This window comes from Heterocephalus glaber, unplaced genomic scaffold (assembly GCF_053883595.1).
Source record: "Heterocephalus glaber isolate CG9 unplaced genomic scaffold, H.glaber_assembly_v1.0 deba00001523, whole genome shotgun sequence".
Lineage (NCBI taxonomy): Eukaryota > Metazoa > Chordata > Mammalia > Rodentia > Bathyergidae > Heterocephalus > Heterocephalus glaber.
This window is the reverse complement of record NW_028258327.1, coordinates 29,735,333-29,761,185: the sequence shown is the minus strand read 5'-3', so window position 1 is coordinate 29,761,185 and position 25,853 is coordinate 29,735,333. Positions and strand designations below refer to the sequence as shown.

Genomic DNA, 25,853 nt, shown 5'->3' with positions numbered 1-25,853 from the left:
ATGTCCCTTCAAAGCCTCATGTAGTCAGGGGTGGCTCTTTTAAAGGTGTCTGAACCTAGAGTGTGTGATCCTGGGATTAAGGGCATGTGATTACTAAACAGTACACTGATTGGTTTAGCACTGCCCTAATCCCAGTAGTCTGGATAAGATAAAAGGGGTAGAAAGATGCTCTTAAGGTTCTCTTGTTGTTTTTGCTATTTTCCACTGCCCTGAACTTTTGCCCCTCTGTCATGTGCCACCCTCCCTTGGAGCCAGCCAATTATGTACTGAAATTTGTACAAACTGTGAGCTAAATAAACCTTTCCTTCTTTAACTTCGGATGTTGAATATTTGTCTCAAGAATGAGAGAAAAGTAACTAAGACAACATGCATTAATATTTTTAACATAAAATTTTGAATAATAATTTCAACAATTCCTTTTACTCATCATACATTGGTAGGTGTTTTGGAGTGTGCATAGTATATGGTTAAATTCATTAAACTTTAAATAACAATATCAAAGTTGGGTAGCTACAGAAGACAAGAGTATAAAACAGTCACAAGTCAGTAGTATTTATTTTGTCAAAATTTTGCTGTCATAGAAAATCTTAAGCATTCAGACTCCCATGAAAGACTTCTTGAAGCAAAGTTACTCAAGTTGGTTTTCAAGGATGAGACGAGGAGCGTGTACAAATTCATCTAACTAGAGCAGGGTGAGGTTTTATTTTTTTTCTAATTTACATTAAGGCATATTTAATAATGTATATTCTCTGCCTGCTGCACAAGTGCAAAGACCCAAGTTCAATCCCTGGTACCAAAAAAAAATGTATATTCTATGGATTTTGACTTATGTATAATGACATATATCCTCCCTTATGCACTATTCTAAAGCTCTCTGAATTCCATATCAAGCATTTTAATCTCACTTATAAGGAGCTTGTCAGAATATGATAGTGACCTAAGGAGAACCAAAATTGTAGAGTAGTGATCAGCAATAAAATATACCCTCTTTGGGACCTGGAATCTAGACACAACTTGACAAAAAGAAAAAAAGAAGTAGGGGGAATTGATATGAAAATTAGAACCTATAGAGAAGTAGGAGAAAGGGACTGCAATAGAAAGAGAGAGAGGGAAGGGAGGGAGGGAGAGAGAGAGAGAGAGAGAGAGGCTTCCAGAGGGGAAGATAGATAAGGGAACCTCATCTTTGCACAAGGTAATTTCCAAGGGTCAGGAGCTGCAGTACTAGCCCCAAGAAAAGCCCATGGCTATTGTACACTGCAAAAACAGCACGGTATTTTACTTCAAAAATAACTCCTTCCACATGTCAGACCACAATTGGAGAAGGAATCTATTGCAACACCTGCCATATTGCCAGTGTTTAATTGTGTGACATTTTGAGAAAGGGTTGATTACATAAAGATAAGCCTCAGGACAACCTAAAACATTCAGTTTCCAATTTTACCCTCTCACAGTGACTGGGTGATAGACAACTACAGGAGACAGTAATGGAGAGGGTATGGGCTTGACATGGACCCCCTGAGAAGTTTAAGCTCAGGAAGGGAAGGACATGGAGCCCCACCAGGCTCAGTGTGTGTGGCTTTCAGAAGAGGCTACATCTGAAGGTGCTGGCATTAATTACAACAGTTTGCTTGAACCCTTGCCCTGCTTCCTACTTCCAGGGCAGGTCAGAAGTGTGACTGCTTTCCCCATCTACAGACATGAGCAGACACATACTCCAGCTTGTGCAGTTTCCACAGTTTGCAGTGAACAGACAGAGGAGCCTCAGGAACAGGAGGGCACTTAAGAAACTCACAGGCCATACAACTAGGCAGAGAAAACTATGACTTGCTAGCTTCTAGGAAAGAGCCACTCATTCAAAAATAGAGAAAAAATATTTTCTGAGGCTCATTTTTTTTTCTTTTTTCTTTACTTTTTTTGAAATTTGGAGAATTTATTTTTCCATTTTCTTATTTTTTCCTCTCCATTTTTTGTTTAATTTTTAAATTCCTTTTCCTTTTCTTTCATTTTTTCCTTTTCTTTCTTTTTCTTATTTTTGTCTGCTACCCTTATCTAATTCTGTCAGTTTTCTTCTACACCTTAATAGGATTTTTTACCTCAGTTTTCCCTCCTCCTTCTCATCTTCTATTGCTTAATTGTTCTAATTTTTTTCTTTCACTCTCCCATCCCCCACTATCTTATTAGTATGCCCATTAAATTTTATTATTTAGATAGTTAACTCTATATTATTACTGTTGAATTCTTTTCTGTTGTTAGAGGAGGTATAGTTGTCCATTTAGTAGATATTTACTGTATGACAATATATGGTTTGTCTTAGTGTTTGTACTATATACATTTTTTATGGTTAAGGGTGGTACATTATTATTTCTTATGGTATATAAACATTCAGTTTGTCTTTGATGGTGTTACTGTTGCTGCTTTATTTGTAATTGCCAAGGTGGTATAGTTGTTGCTATTAATAGATATTCCAATATCTGCAGCATCTTTGTGTCATTAATAATACTATAGTCCATTCCCAGAGAACTGGGTACTAAGCCAATTACACTGCATCCTCCCCTTAAGAATTAATGGTGGTGGTCAGATCTTGGGACAGAAGAAAAGGCCTATAATTAGCCAAGCAGAGAGTACAACACTGAAAAGCAGACACTACTAAAGAGATCTCCATATTAGCAAAAAAGCCTTTCCACTATAAGTGCCCATAAACTTCAGCAGAAAACAAAACAAACAAACAAAAATATAAACATGAGAAAACAAGGCAACAAAATGCTTGCAAAAGCTTTCAGTTCACCCAAAGATTATGCATGGAACATTGAAGGGAACAAAATCAATAGCCACAAAGCTGAATTATCTGAAAAGATAACAGAGAAGACAAAAACATCTAGATCAATAAGATTCTTGGCAAGCTCCAAAAAGATATAACTAAACAGATAATGAAATTGATAAAATTATCAGTGAGTTTATAGAAGATATTAATAAAAAGCTAGATGAAGCTAAAAAGTGATACAAACTACGAATGACCAGTTTAGCAAAGAATTAGATTCTATGACAAGGTAACAAACAGAAATCTAGGAGATTAAATTATGGGCAGCAGAAATGGCCAATGTGAGGATAGTGTCAGTTGTAGAAGAGAGGGCTGCTTTCAGAGACCACTTGTTTAGATACCTTAAAAACAATAAGAAAGCATGAAAAATGGATTCAACAGCTTCTAGATGACACAAAGAAGAGTAATATAAGGTTACTTTGAATTAGTGAAAAATCAGAAGACAGCAAACGTGGTATAAAAAACATGTTCATAGATATAATAGCAGCAAATTTTCCAAATATAGAAAAAGAAATAAATGTACAAAAAAGTGAGGCATGTAGAAATGCAAATAGCCATGATCAAATGAGAACTCCACCACACATAGTAGTCAAAATCCCAGAAATCCAACACAAGGACAGAATATTAAAAACTGTTAAGAAAAAAACAACAAATCACTTATAAAGATAAACCAATTAGAATTACAGCAAACCTCTGAACACAAACCTTAAAGGCCAAAAAAGCTTGGAGTGAAGTATTTCAAGTGCTAAAAAAACCAAATCCCAACCCAAACTATATATCACATTAATGGAGAAATAAGTTTTTTTCCATGACAAAGAACACCTTAAGCAATACACAAACACTTAACCAGTACTGTAAAAAAATTCTCAAGAATGCCCTAGAAAGTGACAATGAAGCCAACAATGCCTCTAATAGAATGAATATACTGGGTAGGTTGCGGAGACAGGGAGAAGGAAGGGAAAAGAGGAAATCAGTGACAGAAAAATAATTCAATAATAGGAAAAGATCAACAACTTTCAGTAATAACTTTCAATGTTAATGGTCTGAATTAGCCAAATAAAAGACACAGATTGGCAGAATGGATCAAAAACAAATCCTAGTGATATTCACATTTAATTAGAAAACATATTTAATGATACATTTACAGATAAAAAATCAAAGGATGGGAAGTAACATTCCATGTAACAGAAACCCAAAAGCAAGCAGGAATAGCTATACTATTTTCAGATAAAGTGGGCTTCAAACAAAAACTGATCAGAAGAGGCAGAGAAGGTCACTATATATTTGCTAAGGGAAAAATTTACAAGAAGAGATAATCATCATAAAGATACATTCACAAAACACGGCCACACCCAACTTTATAAAACAAACACTATTAGACATAAAAAATCAAATAAACAGCATTATTTATACTGAGGGACCTTAATATTCCACGATCACAAATGAGCAGATCAACTAAACAAAAAAATCAACAAAAAATATCAGAGTTGAACAAACTTTTGAACAAATGGACTTCATAGATAACTATAGAGTGTCCCACTGAACAACAGAATACACATTCTTCTCAGCAGCACATTTTCCAAAATAGACCATGTGCTAGTTCATGAAGCATGCTTAAGTAAAGGAAAAAGAATTGAAATTATCTCATGCAAAATTATCAGATCATAGTACAACGAAAGAAAACAGTAGCAAACCATAGAAATTATGCAAATACATAGAAATTAAACAATACTCTTCTGTTTATTTATAAATACACAATAATAAATGGGTCACAGAAGAAATCAAAGAAGAAATTAGTGTTTGGAATCAAACAATAATGCCAATAAATCATGCTAGTACTTATGAGACACAATAAAAACAGCCCTAAGAAGAAGTTTTATAGCTGTGAATGTGCACATTAGAAAGACAGGGCAAAGCCAAATTAATAACCTAATGATGCGCTTCCAAGTCCTAGAGAAACAAGAAAAATCCAAATGCAAAGCTGGTATAAGGAAGGAAATTATAAGGCTCAAAGCACAAATCAGTGAAATTGAGACTAAAGCAAAATACAAATAATGAATTGAAGATCTTTGAAAGAATAAAAAAAATAGACAAAACCTTAGTCAATCTTACCAAAAAAAAGAGACCCAAATCATGCAACTAGAAATAAAAAGGGTGAAATCACATTGAACAACACCAAAATCCACAGTATTATTAGCAGCTACTTTGAGAATGTGTACTCCAATAAATTGGAGAATTCAGGTGAAATGGATAGATTCCTAGATACATATAAATTGCCAGAACTAAACGAAGAAGATATAAAACCCCTGAATAATCCAATAACAGGCAATAAAATTGAAGCAGTAATAAGCTACCAACTAAACAAAGCACAGGACCCCATAGATACACTACTGAATTCTATAAGAACATTAAGGAAGAGTTAATGCTAATACTGTTCAAACTCTTTAATAAAATTGAAAGGGAAAGAGTACTCCCAAAATCATTCCTGGAAAGTAACATTACCTGATTCTAAAACCAGAGAAAGGAACAATCAAAAAAGAAAACTACAGGAAATCTCTTTAATAAGCATGTACCCAAAAATCTTTAATATGATACTGGCAAACAGAGTGCAGCAAATCATCAAAAATATCATATAATGTGTAAATACCAAATAGTTTCTCCAGTGTGAGAAACTGAAAGTGTAAATAAGGACTAAAAAGTATAATAGATAATGTGAAATAGGAAGAAAAGGGGCAAAGGGGAAGGGGAAGTGGCAGGGGTAGGGGAAAGGAAAGAAGGGAATGGAATTAATATGAGAAAATGAAAAAATGGAAACAAAGTCTTTGTAAATAGGAAGGGATGGAGGGGTTGAAAGGAGGGCAGGGGAAGGGGGAAAAACAAGAACCAAGAGAGATTATGTAAAGGTGTAAATTTCCAGTGACAAATGTCATTATATTGTATACCTAAAGTGTGCCAATAAAATTAAATTTTAAAAAAGATCATATATCCTGACTATGCTTCATCCCAAGGATGCAGGGATATTTCAACATACACAAATTAATAAATGTAAACAGAAGCAAAGACAAAAATCATTTGATCATCTCAAAATACACAGAAAAAGCCTTTGACAAAATCTAACATCCATTCATGATAAAAGTTCTAACATAATGGGTATAGCTGCACTTCATCTCAGTATGAGAAAAGCCATTGTAACAAACCAATGGCCAACATTATATTAAATGAGAAAAAGCTGAAAGCTTTCCCTGTAAAGTCAGGAACACAGAAAGGATGTCCACCACCATCACTCTATTCAATATGATTCTCCATACATTTGCCAGAGAAATCAGACAAGAGAAAGAAATAAAAAGGTGTATGTGTGGGAAAGGAAGAAGTCAAATTATCATTATTTGAAGATGACATGATCCTCTACATAGAAGACCCAAAAAAATTCCACCAAAAAATTCTAGGAATTAATGACCAAATTTAGTAATGTAGCAAGATACAAAATCAACACACAAAAATCAGTAGCATTCCTGTGCACCAATAATGAACTCACTGATAAAGAAATTAAGAAAACAATAACATTCATAATAGAATCAATAAAAATTAATACCTACTAATTAACCTAACCAAGGAAGTGAAAGACCTGTCCAACAAAATCTGCAGTACTCTCAAAGAGGAGCTCAAGGAGAATATCAGAAAATGGAAAGACATTCCCTGTTCCTAGATAGGCAGAACAAATATTGTCAAAATGACCATACTTCCAAAACTGATATACAGATTTAATGCACTCTCGCATCAAAATACCAATAGCAATCCTCATATAACTAGGGAAAACAATCCTAAAATTTTTATGGAACCAAAACTGGCCCAGAATAGCAAAAGCTATCCTAGGCAACAAGAGCAAAGCAGGAATCACCATAATCCCAGGCTTCATATATATATATATATGTGTATATATATATATATATGTGTGTATATATATATATATGTATATATATATATTTTTTTGTTGTTGTTGTTGTTAAATTCTTTTATTGGTACATTGTAGGTACACAACACAATTACATTACTCATTGGGAATTGTACCTTTACATAATGCATCTTGGTTCTTATTTTTTCCACTTTCCTAGCCCTCCCTTCACCCGCTCCACCCTTCCCTATTTACAAAGACTTTGTTTCCATTTTTTCCATTTCTCAGCATTTTTCCTTTCCCTTCTTTCCTTTGCCCTGCCCCTCCCAATACCCCTACCCCTTTAGACCTTTTCTTCCTATTTTACATTATTCATTCTAATCATTGGTACATTTTAGGTATACAATATAATGACATTCATCATTGGAAATTTGCACCTTTACATAATCTCTCTTGGTTCTTATTTTTCACCCTTGCCCAGCCCTCCCTTCAACCCCTCCATTCCTCCCTATTTACAAAGATTTTGTTCCTATTTTTCCATTTTCTCATATAAATCCCATTCCCTTCTATCCTTTCCCCTAGCCCTCCCACTTCCTTCCCCTTTACCCCTTTTCTTCCTATTTCACATTACCTATTATACATTTAGTCCTTACTTACACTTTGAGTTTCTCACACCAGAGAAACTATTCGGTATTTATACATGTGTGTCCTATTTATTTCACTTAAGAGTATTGCCTCAATGTGCATCCACTTAGTTATAAATGTCTCTAATTTATCATTTTTTATGTCTGAGTAGTACTCCATTTTATAAAAAACCCCACATTTTCTTTATCCAGTCTCCAGTTGATGAGCATTTGGGCGGTTTCCAAGTTTTAGCTATTACAAACTGTGCTGCTATGAACATGGGTGCACATATATCACTGTGGTATGATTCTTTTAATTCTTTGGGGAAGATCCCCAGCAGTGGAATAGCAGGGTCAAATGGGACTTCCAGTCCTAGTTCTTTGAGGTATCTCCATACTGATTTCCACAGTGCTTGCACCAGTCTACACTCCCACCAGCAGTGGAGCAGGGTTCCTCTTTCCCCACAGCCCCCACCAGCATTTGTTATTGGTTGATTTCATGATAGCAGCCATTCTTTCTGGAGAGAAGTGGAATCTCAGCATTGTTTTCATTTGCATCTCTTGAATGACCAGTGATGTGGAACATTTTTTCATGTATTTATTTGGTATTTCTACTTCTTTGTGTGAGAAATGTCTGTTCATTTCAGATGCCCATTTTTGGATTGGGTCTTTAAATTTGGGAGGTCTGATCTTTTTAAGTTCTTTATAGATTTGAGATAGTAGACCTTTGTCTGAGGAAGAGCAGGTGAAGATTTTTTCCCACATTGTGAGTTGTCTCTTCACACTGCTGGTGGTTTCTCTTACTGTGCAGAAGCCAGGCTTCATAATGTAAAACAAGCCACAATGATAAAAACAGCATGGTATTGTAAAAACAAAAGACATGCAGATCAGTGAAATAGAATAGTGGATACAAAGACAACTCCAGTCACATTCACCTGTCTAATTTTTGACAAAGAGGCCAAAAGCATATGCTGGAGAAAAGATCACCTATTTAACAAATGGTGCTGGGAAAACTGGCTATATGCATGCAAAAGATTCAATTTAGACCAAAATTTCTCACCATGTACTACACTAAAATCAAAATGAATCAAAGATATAAATATTAAAACAGAAACAATCTGCTGGAAGATAAAATTGGCAAAACTCTTGAAGACTGGTACAGGCAAGGACTTTCTGAACAGAACCATAATTGCATGAAGAAGTATAAATGGCATTTATACGTAGTAGAGTACTACTCTGCCATAAAGAAGGGTAAACTCAAGTCATTCCTGGGAAAATGGTTCTGCCTTACGACACTAATATTAAGTGAAATAAATTAGACACACAAGCTTAAGTCTAAGGAGTAAACTAAGGAGTAAAATTATAACTAAGGAGTAAAATAAAAGATAAGAGGAGATGGGTCTTTTGAAAAAGGGAAGGGGACCAAGAGATGCAGGGGTGAAGGAGAAGGGAAAGAAATGAAAAACAGGATAAAAGTTGTTACATACATGTTCCAGCTCTCCACAAGGAATGTAAACATTATTCATTGCAAACATGTACCAATAAAAAATAAAAAAATAAAAAATATTATAGTGACAGTATCTTAAGAGGTTTATTGAACAATACAAATAATGAAATGACTATATGATAATACATGTTATAAAAAAGGGATGATTTCAATTATACTGCTTTATTGGCTGGTGTGATTTTATAGTCATTGCTATACTTTCTTTTTAAATATATTCTTTCTTGTTGTAATGCACTACCTGGCAAGTTAGAAAATTTAGATTTTATTGAAAATCACTAATAGACTCACTATATGAGCCTATGCTTCATGTGGATTCTTCCTGTCTTCTATTTACTATGCATGCATTAGTTTTATTTAAAAAACATGGCATATTATTTCATATCCTGCTTTTTAATTCAGTACATCATGAACAAAATTCTTTGTAATTCAGTGCTCTTCTACAACTTACTTTTAAATTCTGATATTTTATTTTCTAATTGCTATAAATAACCTCATTTTATATCCTTCTATATAACAGAGATATTTTGTGTGTTTAATAATACAACAGAAACCTAAATAAATATTATTTTCATAAATGCATTAAGTTTTAGGATATTTCACAGACAATAGAAACATAATACCAGTAGAAAAATAATAGTTTCAAAAAGATGTTTCTCCAAACGGCAAATTCCAGAAATTACTAAGAAAATTCACATCCTAAATTTACGTTAATTAGATGCATATTTAACCATATCACCTTGACCTCCAGAATGTTTTCCTTCTTCAAAAACTTTCTGTAATACACCTATAAAGGAGAGATCTAAGATCTGTTAAAAAATCTACTATGTAACAGTCCTCATTAAATCTTCAGAATCTCTTCATGGTACATATTATTGTCTTCTTCTATAGTTGTTGAATTACATTTCAGAATGTAAGACACAGTTGCTGCTTTTAGGTAAAATCATATTAGGAGGAAAAGATTACAACTTAGTTTTAAGATGCCCACAAAGTATTCCATTGTGTGGATCATAGAGTTTTTAATTATTTCAAGGTTTTCCATAATATCATTATGAAATATAGGAGTACCGTTTTTCAAATTTCTGGTTAGGAGGTAAAAAACTAAGAATCAGGCAAGGTGATATTATTTAGTGGAATGAACCCTGGACTTGATCTGGAGCCTTTCTTTGTCCCAACTCAATCTGGGACTCCATTCAATTACATAACCTTGAATTTTACTATCTAATCTCTTTCTATAATAGTTTATTTGCCTTTAAATTTATCATTTGTTCTAATACAGTGGTACCTTGGTCCACAAACTTAATTTGTTCCAAGATTCTGGGGAAGATAGCCGTGTTTGTGTTTGTGTAGGGAAGATGGCTACAGTCCTGTTGCGGAGTTAAGGAAAGAAAGCAAAATTTTGCTGAATGCTTCTATTTGCAAACCAAATTGTTCATGAACAATGTGTTTGGATGAGCATTTATTGGTAGAAAAGATTCTACTGTCAAAGCTTGCTAAGATTTGGGTGTTGGCTAAATAGATAGGAAATTAAAGGCTATTGAAGTTGATGATGACTGTGAATGGAGAATAAAGCCATCTTATTCACTAGTTATAACAAGGCAACAGGGATAGACTGAACAGAAAATTTACTGAAAGTGAATTTTAAAAAATGAATAAACCCATATTGTTTTATAACATAATGAAAGCAAGGTGCTTGGAACAGAGCACACTCCAGTAGTACCTGTCCTTTCGCCCACATAATCAGGTTGGGATGTTAGAGGGAGCATTAACTATCGTACTTTTCAGATGAGGATGTAAAACTGAGAAAAGTTCATTGGCTTCTAGTAATTGTCAGCTTCAAGATTCACACTTGGATCTATCTGATTGCAAAGATATTAGGCTTAACGCATAATGACAAATTGTCCAAAAATGGTAATGTTAAGTCTTCAGGAAACATGAGAAAAGTTCTCTGGAAATGTCTTTATTATTCAAACATTTTCCAAATTAAGCAGGAAGATTGCTATTATAGAAAACCATGTGAGAACACATACAATAAACCCTAGAACTTTTACTATTTCTGATTCTATTGCTTTATACTTCCCAACTAATGGAATATCTTTATGATCCCTGTAATATATATATATATATATATATATATATATATATTTTTTTTTTTTTTTTTTTAGCCAGAAAATGGACTCCATCAGTATTGAATTTTTTGCAAAAGCTTTTTTCTCCGTCTTGTCTTTTTTTTTTTCAACTTCCCTAGTGACACTGTTGGCTGCAATGGATTTTTTTCTCTCTCTCTGGAGTTAGTTGATGATCTGTGTTGCACTGTCAATATATGTGTTTACCATCTTTTCACCTGTTACAGAATTATAGTAGAAGATGCAGTGGACTGGAAACCCCTTGACAAAATCGTCCTTAGTTCTTCTTCTTATGAGCCGCATGAAGCAGAGGTCCTCACTGTGAAAGAGGTCAAGGGCCACCACATCAGGGTCCATGAGCGTCTTCAACACCAGCACATCGGTAAGACTTTGGTTTGCTGGGTTTGCTGGTTAAAAGAAGTGAGTGCTCCATGAGTACTGGGTTCAGTACCAGCCTAGAGATCTTGCATCTGGCCACCACTCAAGGGGAAAGGACATGCCTTATTGAAACCCTGTGCTTATTCTAGTAGACCTTTTTTCTTCATTAATTAAAAAACAATTTTGATTAATATATGCTTGTGATGCATATTCAGTATATTCATCATAGGGAATCGGTATATATACATGTTACATCTTGATGCTTTTTACTTCCCTTTCCTCTTTCCTCCTTTTCACCTCCCCCAGAGTCTTCTTTTTCCATAAAATCTATCTCTTTTATTTTGCTCTTTTACTTTATTTTTATCATCTCTTTTATTTTGCTCTTTAAATTATTTATACTTTAGGTTTCTCATATAAGAGAAACTATACAACATTTAACCTTCTGTGTGGTAAACCTTCACTCAGCATGTAGTCTCAAGTGCATCCATTTTCTTACAAATGACATATTATGTATATATTATATATTATATATATATATACTTTCTACATCCATTCATGCATTGATAGGCACATAGGCAGCTTCCAAGATTTAATGATCATGAGCTGTGCTGCTAGAAATGTGGGTACACTGTATTACTGTAATATGATGCCTTTAGCTCTTTGATTAATCTTACTACATAATTTTTAAAGAATAAACAGATATGAAGGACTTAAAAATTCATTATGGCAAATCTAAAAGCAGAAGGCTTGACAATCTCACTCAAGGTCACTGGGTGATTTCTTGGCTATGCTGGAATAAAACTCAGACAAGGAGTTTCCAGTTCATTTCCTGGCACAGTGGATCATATAATCCCTTAGAACATGGTTTATAGTAAAAATATAAAATAATTATTGTAAAAATATATTATTATGTTAAACTACTGCTATTATCTCTGAAAATAAGGAAAATTTCAATGTCTTTTTATAAAATCAGATACTAAATATTTTATATAATATACTCAATGCAAATTAACTGTACATAAATAGCAAATAAATATAATCTTCCTGATCTGGTCCAATAAATAAATCTAAATCACTTATAGCTATTTGTAATAAAACTTGTAAGTAAATGGAGTTAGAGAATTTGTTTTTGTAAGTAATATGTGAGCAGAAAGTGCATATTTTCACTAGGACTCTCTAAAGTTATTTCTACAGCATAGATCAAGGATCATATAGTCTCCATACTTCCTGGATTGTTTTTCTGAGATGAGGTCTCACAATATTGTTCAAACTGGCCTGGTACTCCAGGCCTCTAGCAGACCTCCTGCCTCAAGTTCCTGAGAAGCCGGCCTACTGGCGTATGCCACCATTCCCACCTTGATTTCACTTATAAAAATGTGACACAGAGCTTGCCATGGTGGTGCATAGATCTAAGCCCTGCTACTCTGGAGGCTGAGGCAGGAAGATGGCATATTTGAGTCTAGTCTGGGCAACTTAGCAAGAACCTGTCTCAAAATTATTATTTTTTTAATGAAAGAATGAACATGTGGCTTACTGGTAGAACACTGCTAAACATGAAGTTATGGGTTCAATCCCTAGTACTGACAGTAAAACAAAAAAGTATGGCAGAGAAGAAATCTTCATCAGTCTTTGCCAGTGAGAGCCAACATGAAATGCTAATAGAGTCCATGAGACAAATAAGGAGCAAGGCCCTTTTGTCTCCTGCTGTGGACCCTAATTCTGGCTGTGGAGCATTTGAGACCCACCATGAGAGGGTGCTGCTGTTCAATGTTGATCCTTTTCTCTTACAAATATATGGCTGTTTCTGCTCTGTCATTGCTTCAGCTCAGGTGGGATTCCTCACTCTCAGGAAGGAGGCCCATGGACAATGTGTAGCCAAATACCACTGTCTTACACTGCCAGGCTTAAGGAAGGAGGTTGGGGACCCCCAGTAATTGCACAGGTCTGCCCTGACTGGTTGCACAGTAACCTGTTCCAGTTCCCACAGTTATTGAGAAGAAATGAATTATTGCTCAAACATTCACTTTGATCCCAAGGAGAGACAAGTGAACAGATTTTTCATTTCTCATCTGCCATCTGTAGAGAATGCCTGAGGAAAAGCAGACCTTAGTGTTGGTAGGACTTCCAAGGGAAAGGAATATTTTCATTTGTGAGATGTAATGGTCCCCAGCTAGCAGTTTCCAAGACAGGTTTTTAAAGGTTTTTTCTCCCTACTCCTATTGCCCCAGGAAGTCCCCATGTTATGGAAGACGGCAAGCGTATTCATTTGGCTGCTGAAGTTGGACTGCTGACCCGGAATATACAAATCAAACCAGACACATCATGTAGCGGAACACTTCTTGTGGGGTCCTTCACAAAGTCTCCTAGAGAAGAATTTTCAGGTAAATAAAATTTTAAGTCCCTAAACATTACCAATTTGGGCCTATGTATTTGGAACACTCAGAAATCCCAACTGTGAGAACTTTTACTTATAATACAAAGTGTTCAAATGATTATGGTTCCTTTGGGTTATAAGAAGCTATGAATTTTCAGTTCTAATCTGTGCTTAATTATCAGTGTGGTATTAAAATAGTATATTTGAGATCAGCACATATACACATTTTTACCTCAAAGAAAACATCTTCAGCGATGTGAAATTCCCTCTGTTTTGAAATTATAGATTTAATGACCATTTGAATTTTACCTCATTCCTGAGTTTCTATTACTCTTTTGCAGTAGCATGCTATATCTGATGGCAGACATCAGCTTATACTATAAATTAATGGCTTGAATTTAAATAAAAATGATTTTCATATTCTGGAGTGTTTTTCTGAGCATTAGCTCTCTTGGAATGCTGCATTGTTTTGTTAGGACCTCATTTCTTAAATTTATGTTCCTTAAACATTATTCTAAAATTGGTTCCTGATCAAATAGTTTGGGAAGGGTTGTCACTGTAATTCCATCTTAAAAAGTCACCGTGTACATGAATATCATAAAAGCTCACAGAGAGCCTAGAATAAAGGGCCTAACTACTTCCCAAATATATTTAGCATGAGACATTTTGTTGGCACATCTCTTTCACCTGATCAATAAAGCAGTGTTTGCATCTTAAATCATAAGCTTGTAGAATAAGGTCTCTCTTCATAAGCTCTAGCTTCATAAAATTTTTTGAGAGGTGATTTTTGCCCGCTAGAAGACAATCAGCAATGCTTTGAGAATTTTCTGTTGTCAGGTCTTGGGAGAGCTTCTGGCATCTAGTGGGTAGATGCCAAATATCTTACCACGCACAAGACGGCCACCTACAAGAAAGGACTATCTGGCTCAAAATGTCAATAATGTTCAGGTTGAGAAATCCTACTTTAAAAGACTAAGACAAAGGCTGTGACTAGTCTTATCTGAATGAGACTGTGCATAAAAATGGAGGATAAGGGAAGGGAGAGCAACAGAGGGCCTCAGTTAACTGGAACTGTAGGTCAAGCCGGAAAAGGTCACAGGGACAGGACAGAGGTTACTTCTTAGAGTTGAGCATGAGGACAGTTTATACAGCAGAGAGGCTGGCTTGATCTTAAACCTTCAACACTGCTGCTAATCTAGAGCCTTTAAAATCATCCCTAATGAAAAGGAAAAAGTAACTACTGTGTATTAAATGCATCTTAAGGTCCAAAAACTATGCTGATTGTTACACTGTGGAAATTTTGTCTTATTTAATCCTAATATCTCTGTGAAAGAAATATCTTATGTTCCTGTTATAGGAATCAGAATCTATAAGACAGTACATAACTTCTTCATTAACTTCTGAAATCCTTGAGGGTAATATTAGATCTTTCATCTGTTTTCTAGTTTGATGACTACCATGTGTTAGGTGCTCAATAAATATGAATGGATAAAATTAATTGAGAGGAAGAGAACTCATCTAACCAGTAAATGGCAGAGTTAGATGCCTAACTCTGAAACTTTTGTTACATAAACTTTTACTTTTGTAGTAAGTTTGGATTACAGAAAAGTTGCAAAGATTGTGTGGAGAATCCCTTTATGTCTTTCACCCAGTTTCCTCTACTGTTAATACCTGACATAGACTGTTACATTTGTGAAAAACAATAAATCAACATTGATACATTAATATTAATTAAAATCATTTTTATACTTCATCAAAAATTTCCACTAATGTTCAAATACAATTCAAGTTCCCACACTGCCTTAAGAACTCTTGCTGTTTAAAAACAATGATATATGTCAGAGCCTGGATGAGATTGGAAATGCAGATGTCAGTCAGGGATACATCCATAGGTGTTGATTAGTTATGGAACTGAAAAGTAGGCCAGGTCAGTTCCTACTTTTATACTGAAATGCTCCATCATGATCCTCCTTCTGACCAATAACATCCAAATAGAAGGTTTTTCAGAACTGTAAATTCAAGAGGAAAAATAGAGAAGCATTTATGAACAAAATCACTGTTTAGTTCTTCATTTAAATGCCTGAGATATTTTTAAGTATTTACTATAATTAGTTCTGGCCATTCGTTAATGTGCATGAAATTAAAATGATCTTGAACATTTGAAATTATAAATTATAACTGCATAATTGTAAGATATTAAAAATTAAAATAATACTGATATGATACCTTACTGAGATGCTAGAACTACCACCTATAATAGAAAATAAAGTATATGTGTATAAACTCATTCTTACATTTGGTGCCTTTTGTGCCAGAGTTTTATACAAAGGTCAGGTTCAAGAGACATTTCAAGTATGTGCCATTGGCAAGGGATATTACCAAACATCTTACAGATGTTTCATTGTGTGAATATTCTACACCATGTCCCAGTACCTCCTCAATCAGTATCAACTGAGATATTTAGGTATGTGGGAACGCCATTGTTTGGTCATAATGAGACACAAATGGTTTTTTATTTTGCCTGCTTTTTTGTTTGTTTGTTTGTTTACAAGAGCTTGCTTCTTCATGGCTGCCAGTTTTCAAAGGTGTTAGTTTTACATCTGAGAAAAGGCAGTGGAGAAGTAGAGGGTTTGGGCTGGATCAACACTGAGTTTTAAATACAATTATTAAAACAGTGTAATTTAAACTTCAAATGTAAGGTGTCCCCAATGTTTTTGAGAAGTACCTGTATACTCTACCATTGTCAGAACCTCAAAAAAACTGTAACAAAAGAAAGGAATGAAGTCCCAAATTGTGACCTATCTGGCAAAGAATATATAACCAATTATAGACATATAGTTATAGCCCAATTACTTGAGTCCAATGCAGAGTTACTCCCTTTATACCACAAAGGCTCCTACATTTGCTAGTATGGCTCCATGAGGTTAATAGTACAGCTTCTCATCCATATGGAAGGCCAAGTCCTAGCTTGGTAGTTAGCTCTTTTCTGCCTCAGTTTCCTACCAGCAAAATAGGAACACTAATTGTACAAACCCCATAGGATTTTTGTGGAAATTAAAATCTCTCTCTCTCTCTCTCTCTCTCTCATTTAGAACAAAGCTTAGCATATAATGAGCATTGTATGGAGAGTTAGGTATTATAGCTATTAATTCATATTAATTCACCTGTAGTCATGTAATTATCTATTTCAGGAATATATACACAGACTTACTAATATTCAATTGTATTTTAAAATCCGTGTATCAGTTGCATTTTATTCTAGTGTAAAAGTACAAATAAAATCTCCAATGAGATTAAATGATGCACTTTATCTGCTAATATAAAAGCTGTAGAAAATATTATTAATATGAAAATAAAGCAAAGAATATAATGTAGCTAGAAGTAAAATGTAGAAAAAGATTTATAGGGTCTTTAAAATGATTTTAAAATTGTTATGGCTTTTATTATGTTTCATTAATAAGCAAATATAAATATCCTATTTATGGACATCAGCTATGCAGAAGTAAATTTTGCACTTCTATTCCTCTTAAGAAATGATTGGAATGTTTTATAGAGTTGTCCATTATATTCATTCATGCAGTATCTTTGTGGAGATGGCTGTGACCTTTTTAAGGTCACTGAGGTCACTCAGGTCACTGAGACAGAGTGGGACACTTGACTTTGAGGTATCCAAGGAATTCATGTTTCCTTTATTCTTATCCAAGTGCTAACCCAACCCTCAGACAAATGCACAGAATCTTTAATACTTAGACTAATCTCCAAAATTTGTCTTTTCTCTGTATTTCCTCTCTCCTCATCCCACACCAGACACTTTAAACTGCCCATGAAATATTTTTAGGCATTAATGTGGATATTTACAGTGATTCATATTTACAGTGATTCATATTTTTATTGAGAATCTATGATGTGTGATATAGTCCTAGTGCTTAGTATCAACTATTACATTTTAATTTAAAAATCTGTATTTTCTGATGTCTTAAAATGGACTATTTTGTGTTAATGCATTTTGTAGGGAAGAAGAAAGTATCTGATGACATGTATTTTGTTTGTAGGTGTTCTTCAATTTCTAAATGTGGAAATTCAGAACTTTGGGTCACCATTGTATTCATCCATTGAATTCACTAATGTATCATCAGGATCTTGGATATTATCTTCCACTCTGCATCAAAGCTGTGGTGGGGGCATTCATGCATCTGCCAGTCATGGGATAATTTTAAATGAAAATGTAGTGTTTGGTACAGCTGGCCATGGCATTGATTTGGAGGGTGAAGCCCATTCTCTCACTAATAACCTTGTAGTTCTGATGACACAGTCAGCATGGTCCACAACTTGGGTAGCAGGGATCAAAGTGAATCAGGCAAAGGATATCCTCCTCCATGGAAATATTGTGGCAGGATCTGAGAGACTTGGCTTCCATATACAGGGACAAAGGTGCTCCTCTGACGTGTTTTGGTCTGACAATGTGGCCCACTCAAACCTTCATGGACTTCATCTCTATAAGAAAAGTGGACCTGACAATTGTACCAGTGTCTCTGGCTTCCTTGCTTTTAAGAACTTTGACTATGGTGCCATGATACAGATAGAGAATAGCGTGGAGATAGAGAACATCACTCTGGTAGACAACTCTGTTGGCCTTTTGGCAGTAGTGTACGTGTCATCTGCTCTACAACACTCCATCAAAAATGTGCAAATTGTCCTTAGGAACTCAGTCATTGTGGCCACCAGCTCTTCTTTTGATTGCATTCTGGACAGAATGGAGCCTCACTCAGCCAACTTGACATCAACAGATCGAGCGCCTCCCAACCCAAAAGGAGGCCGAGTTGGTATTCTGTGGCCTGTATTCACCTCAGTACAAAATCAGTGGCCTCGGGACCCATGGCACAAAATAAGAAATGGTCACTCAGTTTCAGGAATCATGAAACTTCAAGGTAGGATGTGTGAGTTTATGTAAGCAACATAGTTTCATATACCCATGCATGGAATTTTTAACAGCATTTTGAAATTATGCCAACCAAAAGGTACAGTTTAGTGCTTAGACTCAAACTGACAGCCTGCTGTTACTGATAACCATAATGGTAGTTTATAAATGACATGGAATGATTCCCTGCACATCATTACCGTATACATGTTAGATTTCATAGCAATTCTTTAACTTGATTATATGGCAACTCTCTTAGTAGGTGTTATTTTTTCTGTTATACAAGTGAAGAAAGTGAGATGCAGAAACTGTGCTTCATCTGAGGTTGTCTAATAGCTATTTGAGCATCTAGGGCAGCATTCAAAGTTTTACCAAAAATTGTGTAGTTTATTTGCTATCAGATCCTTTTTGTAGTACTGAACTCATTCTCCATTCACTCCTCATTCCAATCTATCTAGAAGTTGGCTTGATTCTGTAAAACGAATGGATTTTTTAATCAAATCTTTGATGAAAAATACTGCTCTGGGGTGGAGATTTAGCTCAGTGGTGCTGTTGCTTGCCTTGTAAGTGCAAGGTCCCGAGTTCGATCTCCAGTACCCGCCCCCCCCCAAAAAAATTGCTCTGAAGGCTTTTACTGAGTTAGAATTCTCTTCTCTTTTGCATGCAATGCCCATTTATTATAAAAATGCAGATATTTTATATCAAGATTTATGTAAACTTCTGTACTATCCTGGATAGTATACACTGACCCTTGGACATACAATATAAAAATATTTAGTTGTATAATTTATATTTGTAGCTGATGGTTTCATGATGTAATATTGTTATACATTCTGTAAAATTTCAGATGTCACTTTTTCTAGTTTTGTGAAAAGTTGCTATAGTGATGACCTGGATATCTGCATCCTGCCAAATCCAGAGAGCACTGGAATGGTTCATCCAATAATAGCAGAGAGGACCAGAATGCTCAAGATGAGAGATAAGAACAAATTCTATTTTCCTCCATTGCACCCAAGGTACCACTTTTAGTACTGATAAAAATCCTTATTTATGAAATATTTGGCAATTCGTTAAATTCCTAAACATTACAAAAATAAAATTATCAAAGGAATAAAAGTAAGTTCTTATAGAATGGGATGGTATATTGATTTAATGGCCATGATCATTCACCTTTCCTATATTCATGCTGTTATGGCTTGTATCTACATGACCCCCCCAAAGCCTCATGTGCCCATAGGTAGGGCTTTTCAGAGAGGCTCGATCTAGGGCATATGATACTGGGATTAAGGGTGTCTGGTACTAAATTAGTCCACTAATTGGAATTAGCATAATTCTGGGTGTGAGTGGCACTAATCAATAGGCTTATAGCTTGGATGGAATATATAATAAAGAGAGAAAGAGAAGGCAGACTTGCTACTGCTGCTGCTTGCTACTGTGCTGTTTCCTGCCTGCTCTGCCATGGACTGTTTCTCCTCTGCAATACCCTTCTGCTATGCCACCCTGCCTTGGAGCCAAGCAACTATGGACTGAAACCTCTACAAAGTATGAGCTGAAATAAACCTCTCTTCCTTTAATTTTGGGTGTCTGGTATTTTGTCCCAGAAATAAGAAAGGTAAATAAGAGACGTAACTTTTTATGTGATTTTTGAAATATTTTTTCAAAAAAAATATTTCAAAAATAAAAATTTTTGAAATTTTTACAAAGAGGCAGTGGCTATTTTTCTCATAGTAGAATCTAAACTCAGCCAACTGACTTTGACTAACAAAAGGGTAGAAGTTATAGAGTAAAATTTTATTGATATCTTTTTTCTTAATTTTACTTTTGGGAAGTATTTTCAAAGTCACTAGAAACAGATCTACCCTATTTCTTCTCTCTCTCATAGAAGACAGCATCATTGGTTGTCTGTAGGGGCCTTGGGAACCTTGTGGAGTGTGCATAGAGAAAAGTAATGTGTGTCTGTTGCCAGGACTTTGGGAGATACACAAGAAGACATAAATAGATGTTGGCAATCAGACCAAGTGTAACTACCATTCTTGGATATAGAACCTGAGAGCTTTATTCAAGGATATTAAAACTAGATATGGACTTTTCCTTAAAAAGAGTGGGAACATGATGAGCAGGGAGAATGAGTTAATTTTGGTTTCCCACAACACCAGAGAAAACTATTTTGGTTAAAATAAAAGATTCTAAAGAACCTCCTCATCCCATTAGGAAGTTTATGTGTTTGACATAAGACAACCTAGCCTGTTTTTGATGCCCATTCTTGGACCATTTTAGGTGTCTCAACACATTTATTTATGCAATTTTCATTTTTCTTTCTACTGTCCAATGTTCTCTGTATTCTTGTATTACTTATAGGCTGTGGCAAAGCTACATGTCATAGTCAGATTGTGGGCCTATGACAAAATGCCATAGATGGGACAGTTTATAAAGACCAAAGATTTATTTCTTATAGTTCTGGAGTCTGGGGATCAAGGAATTAGCATGATTGGTGTCTGGTGAGGGTTGGTGTCTGATTCATCCTTCTCAGGGGGAGAAACGCTATGTCCTCACATGGTAAAAGGGAGATAAGAGCAAAGAATACTTCTTTCAACAATGAGTCCTTTTATAAGTATGCTCATCCCATTCATGAATACTCTAGCCTCATGACCTAAGGCCACACCTCTTAATACTTTTGCAGTGATATTAAGTTTTAACATTTATTTTGGAGGAGCACTGTCATTCAAACTATAGTGCTACATGGCATTAGTGGTTGATTCTTTGTACTATTAATACCTAATACATGGTTGGGGTATAAAAATATTTAATGTTATTACTTCTGGTACCTAAAAGTATTAGATCAGAAGAAATCAAATAAATTTTCTGTTGTAATTACCTATATAATCTTGTTTATATATCCCACTTGACTCTAAATTTTATGAGGGCAGGGACAATATAAATCTACATCAGCACTGCATTCCCCAACCTGTCAGTAGCAGGTTTTCAATAGATATTTGTTGAATAACAATATTTATTTTTACTTTGTACATAGCACAAACATAACTGATATTTATAGTTTTAGTCCTAAAATATTGCAAAGGTATGAAGTTCCATAAAGAAATTATTATATTGTATTTATCATCTATTGGAATCAAGAATATTTTATTGTTCTTTACTCCTTAGAAAATCAGCAATCTATATAAAATTTACATATCCAGACATCTAGAGTATTGGTTAATAAAATTGTCTTTTTATATACCATATAACTTGGAAATAACTATTTCACGTTTATGTAACACATGTTTAGTAAAATCCTGTTGAATTTATTTTATATAAGATCAGTATTACCAATATACTGTCTTCTTCCCATCTGTCATGAAATGAAAGAGTTGCTTTCTTCTTAGGAAAGACTTAGAAAGAGTGATCTGCCCTGAATCAGATTGTGAAAGTCCAAGAAAATATCTCTTCAAGGATCTGGATGGTACAGCACTGCGTCTGCCTCCACCAGTTTCTGTATTTCCTAACACTGAGGCAGAGTGGACTGGATCCTTCTTCAACACAGGTCAGTTGTATCACGCATGATACCTGTGGTAGAGGCTACATATGTGAAGGAGGTGGTTTGGCAGGGTTTTCTGATAGGAATAAAATATATTGGATAGGAACTGAGTTCTTAAAATTGGAGTCCCTGCTGATATGCTGTGAAATCACACATATCACAGGAACCCTAAGTCCTTAAGAGATAGTGTGACTTTTCTTCTGTGGCTTCTGGGAACTGCTTGTTTCTTTGGAAAGGTGGATATTGCCAGCACCCAGCTCTGTGCACAAATGAGAGAACAGTGCTCTTGCTAGCTTGGTCTCCTAGGCCAGAGGCAGCACAGAAGCTCCAATGTGTGCCCTGGAACAAGCCCAGCTGGCCCCTGAGCTTACCTTTTTTATCTCTCAGGATTTAAATGCTCTCACTCTGGAGAAAGTGCTAAAGTAGTTGCCAGAGAGTTTGTTTCCCTTTTCTCTAACTGTCCCTTGAGCTGTGCTATTCGAAACTCTTTCCTTCTCCTTTTTCTTGTTTGTACAACCAAAGACCCTTTGTATACAATTTTTCACGCTGTGTTCCTAGAAATAAAATTGTCCTCCTATTTTCACTAAAAGTGAAGTTTGAATTCAGCTAGAACCTGCTGCAGGAAAATCTTAAGAATTTTCCCCACTGTCTCCCTGAATCAGTGGATGATTCTTTTCAGATTTCTTTTCTTCTGTACCTTTTGCTTTTCAAATTCTGAATGTCTGATCATCCCAGGATATATTCACAGGCTATTTTACTCCTTTCCCTAATTTTGTGCTATCAGACCAAGTTTGAAATACCATTCAGTGCTGATGATTTCTGATTTTTATCATCAGTCCAGACTCAATCCTGAAACCTGATCTAGTATTTGCATCCAACTCTACCAAGAAGTATAATAGGCATTATACTTCTTTTCTTCTAACTTTATTTATTCTATTCTCTTCTTTATTCTTCTTTTCTCTAACCCACACTCTCAAACTTTTCATTTCCTTCACTACCACAACTCTCATCTAGCTATCATCATCTCCCTCATCTGTCAAGGGAATAGCTTCCTCACTGATATTCTTTTTTTCATTCTGATATTGTGTAGTCTATTCTTCACACAATAACCAGGATATTTCTAACTTTTCAATAGGTTTCCATCCACTCAGAATGAAATCCTGACTGATAGCCCACTAGACTTGTAGTATTAAGTTCGTACCTTCTCTTTCTCATCTCTTGTGATATCCCCTTTACTTACATATCATGCTCTTATTTTTACTTTAACCTGAAAAGCTTATCCCCTACCTCAGTCTTTGCACTATTTTCTCTGCATGAAATACCTAATTATCACTTCTTTGAAAGGTGATTCCTTTTGTTTAAATAATGACTCCACAGAAAAGTCATCCTGACCATTCATCTAAGATACTCATGTGTCCATTATTTTCTAGCTCTTCTCTGCCTGCTCTGTTTTTTGCAGAGTCCTATTACTTGACATTATATTATGCCATATTATAGCCTACTTGATGATTTACTGTTTGTTCCTTAAGAACACAAACTTGATGAAGGCTGGAATTTTGTGTTGCTAACATGTATATTTTGGAAGATGCTTAGTAAATATTGGTTGATTGATCAAACAAACTGGTTATAGATACCAGGAAGAATATTAATGCGATATGTTCCAAGTCATTCCAGAGCATGCAGAAGGAATTAGGGCCTTCAAGTTACTTGTTTAAGGACTTAGGTCTAATATGAAAGCCTGAAATGCAGGTAGTTCTAGGTATCTTTTTATTTCCATCTTTATTCCATCTGAACTACTGCTATAATATAGCATTTGCCATTTAGATCTTTATATACAATTCTTTTGATTTCTATAAAATTTCACATTTAAACAGTTATACTTCTTTTGTCTTCTTCTATTTTTCTATATGTTGAAGACTTTTATCTTTGCAATAGAGTAACAGCTGTGGGTATTAGAGAATAGGCCTTAAAGTTATGCAAAGTATATATAAATTCTGAGTAAACAATTATTTTGATATATTGGTTACATTTGTGGAAGAAAATAACAAATACATTTTTGCATAGAAAAATGAAATCCAGATACACATTTAAGGTACATATATATTGAGAAAATAAATGGTGAAAAGGAAAATTAAACAAAAATAAAAAGATAAGCAACTACTCATCTATTTGCCTTTACATTTACTTGAGTAGTTTTTCTGCAGTAAGATTTTCTGTTGGTTTTAAGAATCATCCCACTATCATATGTGTTTATACTATGGGGAAAACATCCTAATATGAAAGTTTATCTGGACTCGATTTTTGGTGAGAATCACGGTTCTGTGAAATTAATAACAAATAATAATTCTTCTGGAGTATTTAATAAAAGTATAGTTCATCCTAATATAAAAGACTAAAGATAATGTCCTATTTTGGGTTGACCCAGAAGCAGAGCCTGATACAAAGCTTAGAATCCAGCTAGTTTAGGTGAGGGATGATCCTAGAAAACAGCAGTAGGGAACTGGGGAAATAAGACTGGGAAAGAAATAAAGCTGAATGTAAAACTGGTTATTACGGTGGAAGCTGAAGCCCAACTCTGACAGGGAACTCTGGAAGACCATTACCCTACCTGATTCCAACCAAGCCACAAGGAAGCTAGTGTATGTAGAGGTTATGTCCCTGCTCACCATGGACTGAGAGATGCTTCGGGGTACATGACCTACTCAGCACTTTGACTTACACTCAGCGCAGGCCAAGGGTGCTCTTTCTGTAGCCAGAAAAAAAAAATTCTCAGCAGGAAGCCATAGGTTTTTGCAATAGAACTTTTGGGTGTGTGAAGGTGAGTGCCAAAAACATATGGGTGTGGCACTGAAAACATCTGTTTCAAATAGAATTCTCAAGTGTAGGTCAGTGGCTCCATGTTTAAATCATGAGAACATTCTTTGATGAACTTTTAGATGGCTGCTTGCCATGTGATATATTATTTATGCACCAATATGCTCTTGCTGCTGGTTGCAATGCTGGTATGTTTGATTTTTCTCAGCTCTCTGCTTCGACTGTTAAACATGATTTGATGGTAATGCTCTGGAGTATAATATAATATTATGCATCATTTACCATCAGTGTTTGGACAAACATGTGGCTGAATGTATGTGTGAAGGTATATATGACTATCTAAACTCCTGATGTTCTAAAATTTTATAAAATTTTAAATGAGGTTGTTATAGATGCCAACTACAAGAATTCCTATAGTAAAATCTTCTGTTTACTGCATTAAAAATGCAATCCATGTCCTCTTGCAGTGAGGAGACAGCACAGAGTAAACGGTGCCTTCTGGGTGCTTGTATAATGGTTAATGTTTTCCTTTGACTTCCAAAGTATGAGTAAATCCCTCCTTCCCTAACACAAGACTTGTTTATTTTTAAACCATTTTCTCTTAGTTAATTTCCAATTTCTGACCACAATCTGGTGCATAAAAAAAGCAAAAATTTAATCTTAAGAGAATTAATGTCCATTTTGCATTTTCCCTATTCAATAAAAATCTATGATCTTTTGTAAACCAGAAAAAATAAATGCAGTGAGTATGAAAATGGAAACCACTGGAACTGAATCTCATATTCATTCCTAATGTCATCATGTTTGACACATGTTTGTGTCTTTTCTCTATTTTATTAATTAATCTCTCCAAGTAATTTGGAGGACATTG

General features: G+C 35.0%; 1 protein-coding gene across 15 annotated transcripts in view; it reads left to right on the top strand.

The window, feature by feature from the left end:
• The window catches only part of Pkhd1 (PKHD1 ciliary IPT domain containing fibrocystin/polyductin), a 513,180-nt gene that overhangs the window by 356,103 nt on the left and 131,224 nt on the right, over positions 1-25,853 (top strand). For 13 of the 15 annotated variants that reach the window (XM_087188170.1, XM_087188168.1, XM_087188167.1 and 10 more), the window contains 5 exons: positions 11,191-11,345; positions 13,570-13,722; positions 17,768-18,643; positions 19,481-19,649; positions 22,017-22,174. In XM_087188170.1, the coding sequence (XP_087044296.1) occupies positions 11,191-11,345; positions 13,570-13,722; positions 17,768-18,643; positions 19,481-19,649; positions 22,017-22,174 (1,511 nt within the window). Of the gene's footprint in view, positions 1-581; positions 693-11,190; positions 11,347-13,569; positions 13,723-17,767; positions 18,644-19,480; positions 19,651-22,016; positions 22,175-25,853 lie in introns of those variants that run through there. The other 2 variants (XM_004869048.4, XR_015441583.1) reach the window with 2 other exon arrangements.